The sequence below is a fragment of the Hoplias malabaricus genome, chromosome 4 (assembly GCF_029633855.1).
Source record: "Hoplias malabaricus isolate fHopMal1 chromosome 4, fHopMal1.hap1, whole genome shotgun sequence".
Taxonomy (NCBI): Eukaryota; Metazoa; Chordata; class Actinopteri; order Characiformes; family Erythrinidae; genus Hoplias; species Hoplias malabaricus.
Genome location: NC_089803.1, coordinates 52,338,684 through 52,352,362, shown reverse-complemented (window position 1 = coordinate 52,352,362; position 13,679 = coordinate 52,338,684). Strand labels below are relative to the sequence as shown.

General features: G+C 36.8%; 1 protein-coding gene across 1 annotated transcript; it reads right to left on the bottom strand.

Moving 5' to 3' along the window:
* Nucleotides 1-110: 110 nt before the first annotated feature.
* Nucleotides 111-11,710, bottom strand: LOC136694736 (scavenger receptor cysteine-rich type 1 protein M130-like). The gene is made up of 17 exons (XM_066668512.1): nucleotides 11,653-11,710; nucleotides 10,889-11,191; nucleotides 8,982-9,293; nucleotides 8,552-8,866; nucleotides 8,108-8,431; nucleotides 7,484-7,813; nucleotides 7,048-7,353; nucleotides 5,723-5,791; nucleotides 5,246-5,560; nucleotides 4,947-4,994; nucleotides 4,708-4,842; nucleotides 4,500-4,574; nucleotides 3,429-3,491; nucleotides 3,247-3,321; nucleotides 1,693-1,755; nucleotides 1,535-1,595; nucleotides 111-379 (listed from the first exon to the last, which is right to left on the bottom strand). Exons 1-16 carry the CDS (start codon nucleotides 11,708-11,710, stop codon nucleotides 1,546-1,548), a joined length of 2,841 nt encoding a protein of 946 aa, XP_066524609.1. The 3' UTR covers nucleotides 111-379; nucleotides 1,535-1,545.
* Between the last annotated feature and the right edge of the window lie 1,969 nt (nucleotides 11,711-13,679).

Genomic DNA, 13,679 nt, shown 5'->3' with positions numbered 1-13,679 from the left:
TGAACACAGACATATATAGCATTATTTCAAAACACCTTATGATAAAATGTCATTAAGAACAGAAAAGAAATGATCCAAAATTACTAATTACTAACTGTTAACTCCCATGACATATTAGAAGATCTCCTGAAACATTATCACTTTGAAAAAAGTGTTCCAACAGAGAAAACATTTTCTAGGTAACCTAGCGGTGTTAATCCCACTGTATCCAATCTGTAAATTATTTTGCTCCATATCCTACTGTAACTGTGAACTGATTTTCAACCTGATTGTGAAGAAATGAATAGTGAGCTACCTGAAGAGGTCAGAAAGAGTTTCCTGAGGAGACACCCTAGGGTGGATATCCATGATTTCTGCTCCTCCTCTATATTATCTTAGCCTGTAAATATAAACAAATAATGTTATTTTATTATACAAAAGGTAAATAATTTTGGAATAATCAATGTACTCCACCAGATTAAAAAAAACATTGCATTATGAAGCTAACATTTGCATTGCAGGCTCAACTCAGCAAAGGTTGTTAAATAAATGACCATTCAGGTTTAAAACAAAATAAATAAATAAATAAACAGACACCACAAAAATACTTTCTTTTATATGAAAATTTGTTCAATATATATCTAAACACTAATATCATGATAATGTATGTAAAATGTTTGTGTATGATTACTGACAGTGACTAGCACATACATTAAGTATTTGTGATATTACTGCAACCAGACCCAGTGTTTTACATCAGATGAATAAAAAGATCTTTTAATGAGAATCTCATCTGTAACAGTGAATACATCACCAGTACATTGTTGTTGTTTGTACGGTTATTGTGTATCTACACTGGTTTGTGAGTCTTGAGTTGAGTTTTGCCATCCTGCTGTAGCTTTTCTATCTGTAGAAAAATGTGAATGTGATTTTCAGATATTCTTTCATTCATTATATGTAACCACTTATCCAATTCAGGGTCGGGGTGGGTCCGGAGCCTACCCTGAATCACTGGGCGCAAGGCAGGAACACACCCTGGAGGGGGCACCAGTCCTTCACAGGTCAACACACACTCACACATTGACTCTCACGCTCACACCTAGGGACACTTTATTTTGAGTCGGCAATCCACCTATCAAGGAAACCGGAGCACCCGGGAAACCCAGGCAGACACAGGCTAAAACTCCTCACCCAGCATGATTGACACTACATGCTGTGCCACCAATTTCAGATATATTTAACCATAAAATAAGAAGCTTAATGACCATTTGTGGTGTGTTCCTCTAAAAATGTTTTGCTATTTGACATGTAGTGAAGTCTTGTTGCTCAACAGAGTGGCTGCAGTCAACATTTGCTGTAGTGGTGTGAAATGTTTCATTCGTAACTCACTCAGGATAAGCTTAATCAAGTGCCCAAATCTAAATGAAGGATGAGGGCACCACATCAGAGTAGTAATGGGAGCAAATATGTTTCCCATATTCTAAAAGAAGTTGTGTATAATGATGTAATGAAAAGCTGAAATGTAGCTGTATTCACAACAGTATCAGACACTCACCTTTATTCCTCCTACATCCCGTCCAGCAGTGTCACATCATCATAGCCCTCTTCATTGTCCACTGCATGGAGATCAATGATAACAAGAATCAAAACTGACATTTAACTGTGTTAAATCTTTAGTTTAGCCATTATTTATGGACACGAAGGAAATATTACTTTTCTCGATGTCGTTGCTTGCTTCAGTGGGAACAGCATCATCATAGTTCTCTGTCATGTCTTCTGTCCAAATGTAGAAATAATATAATTTAATCAATCTCAGTATCATAAGGCACTGTGTTCAGACATGACGTCCAGATTGAGTACCATTACTTTAAATCCTTAAATACTTCATTGTATCTACCTGTTTGTTGTTAAGTTTTAATGATTAAAAATGTAATTGATTTAATTACAACAATATTCCACAATTTAACATGATTAGTCACAAGTTAAACAAGTTCCTTGTTTTTTGGAAGGGAGATAATATAAATGTATAGAGTGGTATACATCACAATAATGACATTTTAGAGTAGTTTTATTATATTTTAATTAGAATCTCTCAATTAGTACAAGTTCCAGGGAGAAATTTAACATCATTTTACAAAACAAAGCTCGGACAAAGGCTTTAATTGAGAAAATTGCAACTGGTAGCTCACAGCTTAGACAATAGAACATCTTTATATTCCAGCTTCAACAAATGTATAAGAGATGAAAGTGTAGATTAAACAAGGTGTGAGAAAAAACAAAAAACAAAAGAACAGCTTTTTGTGCTCCATGTGCACGTGTGTGAGAGCTAGAGAGATGTAAGAGTTATAGTTATGAGATTTAATCCAGATTTCAGCATAAGAATAATGTAGTCTTACCTTCTAACTTCAATAGTAGCGACAGTGTTTGTATCGCTAAATAAAATGGCTAATGTCACTAGGCTCTAATTTGCATTAAAAAATGTACATAAAGTACGTAAGAAAGTTTGTAAAAGTTTCCTGATTAATTGTGTTAACACATTTCTAAAACAGGTAGTGCTGTTAATTGGACCTCAGTAGCAATTTAAAAAAGTTGCTGTATGTATTAAATATTATTCCTTTAAATGTATCTTTCTGAACATGTTTGTTTAGACAGGGTACATGCTGTGTTGTTGGATCCTTGAGGAATTTTGACAAAAGCATATCACAGACATTTTATTCTAGAGATTCTATTCTAGAGAACTGTATCATATTATATAAACACATATAACCCTTTATTGTTTACCTTCTAAAGGTTTTTAATGTTTTAAAAGTTTAAACTTTTAAAAATTGGACTTTTACAAGGTGAGACTAAGCTAATTAATATAAAATGTGAATTTTTTATAATGTTTTTTTTTTCTGATCATTACTGAGATTGGTAATAATTGTGGAGGGACCATATATATATTTTCTTATCATTTTCTTTTTCTTTGCTCTTTTATCATTTCTCAAATGGAAAAAAAAGGTGTATGCAGAATGCAGTTCCCACTACCGAAGTTTTTTTTTATTATTGAAAGTTTGCATTTTATCTGTATCTAAACAGCTCCATTTATTATAAGTATGTCATTTTAAACTGATATAATTTGGGTGACTGAAAATGTGCTGTGATAAAGCCAAGTCACAGAACAAAGAATCCATCTGTAGGAACCATCCTATATCCGCCTGAAACATTAGTTATTACATACAACACAGACATTTAACCTATAAGTTAAACTTGAAAACAGAAACCCACCTGAAACATTATCAGGGAGCTGTCCAGAAGAGATGATATCCTCATAGAACTTTGTGTCCTTTTTCACTGTTTCATCTAAATTAAACATACCAGATTGTTTTTACTAACAGTGCAATTGCATGTCTGCATGGAGGTATAATGTAAAGATAATAAATTCAGGAGATTAATCAGAAAGAACTCACTAATCAGTCCACAGGTAGCAGTGCCATCTGCAGAACACTTAGCCTTTTTATCAGTGATGGATTCTGTTGGAAAAAGCACAATTTTGGTTCATATAAAAATAGTTAATATTCATTCAGAAAGGCTTGAGTATAGATTAGTATTAAAACATTATAACTATAACAGTTTTTTTTATTAAAAACTGTAATAAAAATAAATATAGAGTTTCATTGAACTACTAGGCAGCTTCATTAGGATTACAAAGGAACATCACTTATTGGTTACAGATGAAAACTATTTTTAATGTAATCAGTAGAATAATTTAGCACATGTAGGAATGACTTACTGTAAAGAGAGACCAAATGAATGTCAAATTACGAGTATTATATTTTCTTTTAGTTTTAATATTTTTTCCTGATTATTTAAACAAATCATTGTAGATGATTATTAGTCCATGATGGATTAAGAAATTACTTCTCTTAATTCAAAATAATAATATAATGTGCAATTACTTGTTATTATACAACATACAACATAATGTGTCTTCTGCATTTAACCTATCTCTGGCAGTAAACACACACACACACACACACACACACTAGTGCACAAGGGGCTGTGAACACACACCCAGAGCGCCCGGGGAGGATTTGGGGGTTCAGTGCCTTCCTCAAGAGCACTTCAGTTATGGATGTTCTTGCCAGTCCTGGGGCTTAAACCAGCAACTTTCCGGTACCAAGCCCGGAAGCCCGGTCCAGGATTGTCTCAGAAATCGATTGCCGTAATCAGAATGGCAATATCTCATGTGTTTCAAAAGTTATCAACACAAATTTCAAATTAGAATTAGATATAGCTACTTTTGAAGGATTGTGGCCGGAGTGCTGCATTAACACTTCTTTAACTGAGAAAGTTTGAAATCCCTTATTATTAATAAAATATTCTGACTTGTTGAATAGTCCATAATAATTCATTTGGAAAAGTAAATACTCATGTGGCATGCATAATGATCTCGGGTACAAAATATAAGTACAAATTAAATAGAATATACCTGATTTAGAACACTTCAAATATTACTGAAATCTTTTGTGGTGGGCTACCTTTTTTACTGATGTTTCCACAATCAATGGACTCATAGACTGCTTCAGGTTGAGCTTTACACCTCTTAGAGAGCACTGTAAGACAGACAGAGAGAAATATAAAGACAGTACAGTGGAAGGGAAGGATGATTACACATTAAAGAACAAATGATATTTATACAATGCACAAAAAAAGAAACTGATTGTAGAAGATTTCTGAATCTCCTACCTCTCCTGAGCGCTCTGTTCTGATAAAACAGGACAAACAGAAGCACTAAGGCCAGAAAGAACATCACTCCCAATACCAGGAGAGGCACTGGATAGATCGACAAATCATCTGGTGAAGTACTTTTTGTCCTGGAAACTGGATTAACGAAAAAATGAAAAAGAAGAAGAAACCATGGGAAACATTGAAACACATTCAGAAACAGTTTTTAAAAAGTTTCTTAGAGATAAAAAAAATCATACCTGTGGTGTAAGTAGTCGTTGTGAGTGCAGTAGTAGTGACAGATATGTCTGTAAATACAAAGATACACTTGACAATGTTTTAATGGGCAATTATTTATTCATTCATCTGCCCCTTGTTAATGGGAAATTAGAAAATTTGAATTCCAATGTGAAATTTAAATTCTGAAAATTTTAAAACTTAAAGGCCAAATTGATTAGATGTTAGATGTGTTATATGTTCATACATGCATCTCTGCACTTTTGTGTTGCAGATTAATTTGTTCATTTTCTGTTGCCATTACATTCTGATCTCCTCTGACCTTCACAGGTGACTCCAGCGTCCTGTCTGTGGGAGCAGTCAGTGTGGTTCTTCAGGGAATGAGGACAGTCCCACAGGTGAATCTCATTCCCTCTACACTTCACACTGTTCAGCCAGATAGTCCCTTTACCAGCTCCAAAGACAGCACTCCCATCAGCCCTCAGCACCGGACCACAGCCCAGCTGCCTGCAGACCACCTGAGCGTCCCTGATGTCCCACAGATCATCACAGACTGTCCCCCACTGAGAGTTATGATACACCTCCAGTCTCCCAGAGCAGCTTCTCTCTCCTCCCCTCAGTCTGAGAGGCAGGTGCTCTATTCACACACAGAACACATGAGCTCATAGTAAATCAAGACACTGAACTCCACAATGTCATCACATATTGTACTAACCTACAGGTTTTCACTTCAAAACATTACACCTCATGCGATTAATGCTCTATCCAATACTTACCCAATCTGTTTACATGAACTTACTTGAGCACTGTCGCTGATGGGAAGAAGAAGAACATTTAAGATGACTTCGTAACACACGAACATTTTCCTCTTCTTTAGAGACAAAAAAAGTAATTAATAATTTAGCTGTTACACACAAAACTGCTTAAAAATAGTGTAAATGAAGCCATTTAAATTGATAATTTCTGGTTAATTAAACAAGCAATATGATTTTTTAAAACACTTAAAGGATATTACTATATACAGGATGTGGTAAATTATATGAAGCTCTAAGAGCATACAAAAATAAAACAAAATGTAAGGTAAAATTTCAACGCAAGAGCAAATAATAAAATAAATATATAAGGGAAACTACTGAAACAAGGGCAAAGAATAGTAGCAATGCTACAGCTACAACTGTGCAAGAAGGTGCAACAAAAAACAAGATGCTGAAATAAAGTGCTAAAATTTGCAGTGTAAACACAGTGAACAATGTGCATTGTAAACTGGATAATACAGCCATTTATATCCATATGATGCTATATATAGATCTTACTGATGGGAATATAGTGTGAAGAATCTCTGAATGAGTCCTTAAGGCAAAAACATTAGAAGTGTACATGAAAATTGCAGACAATAACTGAATAGACTTATGCATAGTGTATGTGACTTAATCAGTCCTCTAGCATCTTCTGAACCCACTGGAAAATTTTGACCTGATGGCTCCAGGGAAGAAGGATTTCCTAAGTCTCTCCGTAGAGCAGTTCTTTGAGAACAACCTGCCATTAAACTTGCTCCTGGATTAAATTATTGGACTAAATTATTTCATTTTCAAATAGAATCTTATATATGTCAGTTCTTTTTATTTGTTGTTTAATCATGTGTATTAAATATTCATTTAAAATGTTTTTATATAACGAATGAATTAATAATTTATTTAATTTTAATTGATTGCCGCTATAACTCTAAAATCCAGCATTCTTACTGAGCAAAAAAATTACAGCCTTTATATCATATCTTGTATTACATTCTGTTGTGGACTTCATTATATTTTGTAACTAATGCTGGTTTGTTCTATTTAGCATATAACCTTCTATTTGTGGTTATCTGTTTGTAAGCTGCTGTAACACACTAACTTTCCTGCAGGGATCAATTATTTGTTTTGATCCAGCATCAACAAGAGGAGGAGGGGAACCCTGTTGAGCCTTGGTTCTTATTAACGTTTCTTCCTCATACTCTGGGGAATTCTGTAAATGTGCTTTGTTAAATCATCAACTGTCAAAAACATTCTTATAATACTAAAGCTATATATTAACATTTTTGGCCATCTAATGTATTAATATACAAAACCACTACAAGCTGCCTACCTGAGCAGGTGATGTGAGCCACCTCATTGCTGTTATCACATTTGTTCTGTCCCCAGGGGGAAGATGGACAGTTCCACAGAGTGGAGTCATGTTTCCTACAGTTCAGATTGTCCAGCCAGTTAGGAGCTGATCCCACTCTTGCACTGCCCCAGGACTCACTGCCAGTTCTTCCACAGTTCAGCTCCTGACAGATCAAACTCGCTGTTTCTTCATCCATCTCATTTACACACACATTCCCCCAGGTTCCATTGTAGTACACTTCCAGACTCCCCTCACAGCCCTCAGTGAGTCTGATCTCTTTGTACGCTGGTGGGAGAAGGACTTATAATGAGTTTAACATAACTCCATAATGAAATGTTTAAGGAACAGTTTATTCACTCATTCATAAAAAATATAACATGCTGCTGTGTCAGTTCCAACGTCTTTATCCTGTTACCTGAACACACAACTCCTACGTCCTTCTTGTGTCCACATTCATCCTCTTCACACAGTTGATATCTGCAGTTCCACAGGGACGTCTCATTCCCCTCACACTGCACCTCATTCAGCCATATGGGTCCAGTTCCAGGTCCAAACCGGGCTGGTACCGGGGCACTGAGGGCCACTCCACACTGCAGCTGTCTGCACACCACCTGCGCATCCTCAATATCCCACAAGTCACCACACACTGTCCCCCATGATCCACTGTGAAAAACCTCCAGCCTTCCTGCACAGTCTCCTCCAGAACCAACCAGTCTGATGGAGCTGTGGACTGAGTTAAACTTACCTGCACACGGACATACAGACACCCACACCCACACACATATTCGTGTTAGTGTTGTTAAAAGATGATAACATTTGTCAATGTGTTGAATAATTAATATTTTTTCTTGAAAAGTACATTGATTATAATAATAATAATAATAATTTGCATTTATATAGAGCATTTCTAATATTCAGAGAGAGAGAGAGAGAGAGAGAGAGAGAGAGAGAGAGAGAGAGAGAGAGAGAGAAAGAGAGCAAACAGTTATGACAGCAGAGGAGTACTGATTACATTAACATTTAAATCTCAACAATTTACCAGAGCAGGTGATTGAGAGCTGTTCTCTGGAGCTGCAGTTTACTGCTTGTGCACCACTGCAGTTGCTCAGATGAGCTTCACTTCCCGAACAATAGAAACCTGTTACACACATGGGTGAATGTTCAGATCTGAATAAAGAGGAGCTGGAGAAGTTGAGCACAGAGCCACAGCCCAGCTGTCTGCAGACCACAGAGGCCTCAGACACACTCCAGGACTCAAACACAACTCTTCTCCAGTCCTGCATGAAGTACACCTCCACCTCCCCCTCACACTCTCTTCCTCCAGACAACCGCACTCGCCCCTCATACAATGCCAGAGAAGAATCTGAAGGAGATCAATATCAAAACTCTTTTAGATTTTTTCAAACTTAATGAGATTTGAGCTTCAATTTTAAGAGCGTCACATGTTCAGATGTACATTCTGTACACGATTCAGAGAACTCACTGCTGCAGATGACTCCAGCGTCCTGTTTGTGAGAGACTGCAGTTCGACCCCATGATGAAATGGGACACTGTGACAGGTGTGTTTCATTCCCCTGACAATCAAACACATCAGCCCAGATCTGACCACTCCCCTCCCCAAACCAGTCTGACCCCAACACAGCCACAGCAGTCCCACACTTCAGCTGACCACAGAGGACACTGGCAGCTCTCATATCCCAGCTTCCATCACACACTGTGCCCCACTCACTGAGGTACTGGATCTCCACTCGACCAGAACATGAGTCAGGGCCATTCACCAGACGAGCTCCTGTGTGACCTGAATGAACGTTATATTAAAGCAATTAGCACAGATACAGATCCCTGTACATACAGCATGACAAGCAGTGGCAAATGTAACTTGTTTAAGGTGATGTTAAACCGTTATACATTACCAGCACACACCAGTCCAACATCATTGCCATGTGAACAGTTGTGTTTGACTGAAGATGATGTTGGACAGAAGTAAATCTGAGATTCGTTTCCTCCACACTGAAACTCCTCTGACCACACCTGGTCCTCCCCTCTGCCAAAAACAGCTGCTCCCAGCACCTTCAGAGCACGCCCACAGCCCAGCTCTCTACACACAACTTCTGCATCCTGCTGATCAAATCCAGCATCACACACTGTGCCCCATATTTTCCCACGAAGCATTTCCACTCTGCCAGAGCACAGGTGGGAACCATCAGTGAGTCTGGTTATGCGACCTGTGTGTATAGCAGTTTTATTAGGATTGTGTACAGTATGCATGATATAGTTCATTTATTCTTCTACATTCTATCTATTCTTTTGCTTATTGTATTAATGTTGTTTAATTAAAAGAATCAGAACATGTTTATTTCAAGAAGTTTGTTACATATAGTTGCTGTCCAATTAAAAACACGTATCTGTCAAAATAGTAATTTTACAGAAGAAGGAAAAAACCTTCTACTTTCAATGGAAATTGATGTAAAAAACATTTCATTCCAAGTAATTTTGGAGTATTTCTATTGGTTCGATCATTATGAAAATATTCACAATCTGAAGGACTGCCTCTGTTGAAATGATTAAATTAAAATCCACCAAAATGTAGCTATTTGTTTTTAATTGGACAGCAATGATATAAAAAGACTTTGTCTTGGTTCACGCAAACATATGAACATTGAAGAGAAAATAAGACGGAATTCATGACTCAAACCAGGGACCGGATTCAGCACAGTGTCTTATAAAAGACGTTCTTCTTAAATGTGATTTTTAACTTCATACTTAAGATGAAAGTTATGAAAAATACTTCAAACATCATTTGTTTTATCTTAACTTTTCTCTTCAGAAATATTCTTAGAACAATTAGTATTATTTAAATATATATGTTTGTGACTTTTTTCTTAACATTACAGAAACCTCACACTTGTTTTAGAGTTGAGTTTGAGTTCAGATACACTCCTAAAATGATTAATTACTTATGAAATTTATTTTAAATAAAATTACAAAATAAATTGATGTTTTTTTTCTTTTGGCTACTTTCTCCATTGTCACTTCTAATTCCTGTTTACTTATCCATTTGAATGCTTAATTAGATTTTTATTTTCATTCAGTTTGCTACCAGCTGCACAGATTTAACTGAATACTGTTAATTATGCTCGATATTTTTATTTTAAAATTTTTGACCCATAGCATTTCTCAACTGTATAATGCAGCAGAAAATGTTGCATTATCAGTTGCCTGCGGAAGAAAAAATATGATGGCGCTGGTCTCTGGGCAGTCTAGATACTGTGGCTTGAAGTGCAGTGTAAATTCCATAGCACCTTTAATAGATATTTTATTTTAAAATGTAATATGGCTTTAATTATTTTCTTGATTGTTTGTTGTAATTTGCTATGGTTTTTATTTTATGATTTTATTGTATGATTTCTTTCCATTTTACTCATTTTCTCTGTCTATTTATCATTACCTTTAGTCTTTTTACCTTTATATTTTTTTTTTATTTTTAAATATTAGTCTTATTAATAGTTTTGATTAATTAGATTTTTTTTATTTGCTATAATTGTATTAATAAGTATACATTTTATTATTTGCTATCATTTTATTTATAAGTATACATTTTATTATTTGCTATAATAAAATGTATACTTTTCAAGTCTTTTTTTTATCATTATTATAATGGGCTACACTAAACCTTAATATATTCCAAGTTGGCTGATTGACTGACTAGTTAAATCAATAAAAATGAAGTATCAATAAAAGGAAGTAATTTATTAGTAGTAAACATTTTTTGAAAGTTAGTTATGTAGTAATCTAAATGATGATAGTGATGACAACCTACCTGTGCAGGTGACTCCAGCATCATAATCATGAGAAGTGCAGTATTTACCGTATTCTGTATCAAAAAAACAGTTATTCAGTGAAGACTCTGTTCCTCGACATAACACATATCCCATTGATATTGGTCCTGATCCTGGAGCAACCTGAAGAAGACCCTCAGCCTCTCCACAGTTCAGCTCTCTACACACCACAGTGGCATCACTCATGTCCCAGTTAATACCACACACTGTTCCCCACTGTCCACTACGATATACTTCCACTCTTCCAGCACAGCGACTGCCACCATCCACCAACCTCACCCTTTCTGTATGGGAGAGAGAGAGAGAGAGAGAGAGAGAGAGAGAGAGAGAGAGAGAGAGAGAGAGAGAGAGAGTTATTTGGCCCCAAAATTACAAAGCATTGTTAGTATCTAGTTGTCCAAAAACACAGACTCACCAGGGATAGAGTGGCTGAAAATTTGATCAACAAAATGTAAAAATAAACCTACTGTACCTAAGGAGAAATATATAAAAGAAATATTGATGAATAACAAATAAATAATTTTTAAAAACAACATAAATTGAGCCACAAGACTTTTACTGAAATGTTCTGGCCATTATATAAAAGCATATGGTATTGACTATGCACTAAAATATGCTGTTTACATATTGTGACTTAATGCTGGCATACAATGCATCTTCACACTAAATAAACCTTTATGTACATTAATATACATTGCCAAATATAATAATGTGACCTGTCATCAAAATAGTGAGGTATACTTACCAGCTGTGGTGAGTGTGACTGCAGAGAGCAGAAAAATGAGAGACATACACCTGTCCATCTTCTTCTGACCTGCACACAGAGCACTCAACTCAGCAGAACAATCTTCACCTCCTCTCACTCAGAGATTTAAGAAACAGTGAGAGATAGAGGGAGAGAAGAAGAAGGTAAAAGCTCCCCCCAGCCGCCAATCATTCTCACGCTGACCTTATTAGAAAGAGAAGGGGAAATCATCAAACATCTTCAGTGACAAATCAGAAGTGGCGATTTTATCTTTCTCCATATTTATCAAAAGTGTGTGACACTGACAAACAGAACTCCACCTCTGTGTGTGTGTGTGTGTGTGTGTGTGTGTCTGTGTGTGTCTGTGTGTGTGAGCAGAGATGCACACGGGTGAGTTGAGACAACCAATAGGAGACTGACTTCAGAGAGAGGAAACACTCTAGTGGAGAAGAGTTCAAAGATGCACCTGCACAGAGCTGATGGTTACACTGATAAATGTACATTCACCCATTTATTAAAACAAACAAAAATGTACACATTTTAAAAAACAACTTGTATATTTAAAAATTATAGGTGATAGAATACAAATCAACAAAGCAATAATAGGTCATGGAGCACAGTGCAAAGATAATGATTGTTATACAAATACAGGAAAATACATAGAAGAAAATCCATCCATCCATCCATTATCTGTAACCGCTTATCCAATTTTAGGGTCGCGGGGGGTCCAGAACCTACCTGGAATCATCGGGCGCAAGGCGGGAATACACCCTGGAGGGGACGCCAGTCCTTCACAGGGCAACACAGACACACACACATTCACTTACACACTCACACCTACGGACACTTTTTTTTTTGAGTCGCCAATCCACCTGCAACGTGTGTTTTTGGACTGTGGGAGGAAACCGGAGCACCCGGAGGAAACCCACGCAGACACGGGGAGAACACACCAACTCCTCACAGACAGTCACCTGGAGCGGGAATCGAACCCACAACCTCCAGGTCCCTGGAGCTGTGTGACTGCGACACTACCTGCTGCGCCACCGTGCCGCCCATATAGAAGAAAATTTCTTTTCTTACTGAAGTAGTGTATAAATCTCTGTATGTGTAAGTTTGTGGACACTTGTTCTTCTATCATTTCTTTAGAAATAAAGTATTTATAGAGAATTAATTCCACCATTGCTGTAGCCATAACTTCTATTTGAATGGGAAGGCTTTACACTAAATGTAAGAACATGACTGTAAGGATTTAATTGCACGCAGCCACAACAGCATTAGTTTAAGTGCTGCATTATTAGGTCTGGGGTAGGTAGTGTCGCAGTCACACAGCTCCAGAAGGTTGTGGGGTCAAGTCCCGCTGCGGGTGACTGTCTGTGAGGAGTTTGGTGTGTTCTCCCCGTGTCTGTGTGGGTTTCCTCTGGGTGCCACAGGTTCAAAAACACACATTGGTAGGTGGACTGGTGACTCAAAAGTGTCCGTAGGTGTGTGTGTGTGTGTGTGTGTGTGTGTATGTGTGTGTGTGTGTGTGTGTGTTGCCCTGCGAAGGACTGGCAACCCCCTCCAGGGTGTGTTCCTGCCTTGCGCCCAGTGATTCCAAGCGGTTACAGATAATGAATGAATTAATTAATTAATATAGCTGTGGTGAGCTGTCCCGAAGATAAAGCTCGAGCTAACTGATATAGATTTACATGTCCCAGCTGCGATTATAATACAGTAATACACTGCAGACTGTATTTAACAGAAACACTAGTTTAGGTTTAGACATTAAGTTAGACATTAAGGCCAAAATGTCTGATACACACTGAGGTGTCAGTAGCGCAGCTAAAGTACTTTTATTCTTAAAATGCCACATGTACTGATTATCATTAGATTAATAATGTATCAGTGAAAAATTATTTCTCAGCAACACTAGTTTTAGTATATACCCTGGAAATTTCAGAAAGAAATTTATTTTTCCTGTTTGCTCAATACAGAATGTAGTGCCAGAATTTCAAAAGCGTACATTTCACTTTTAAAATGGCAGATGA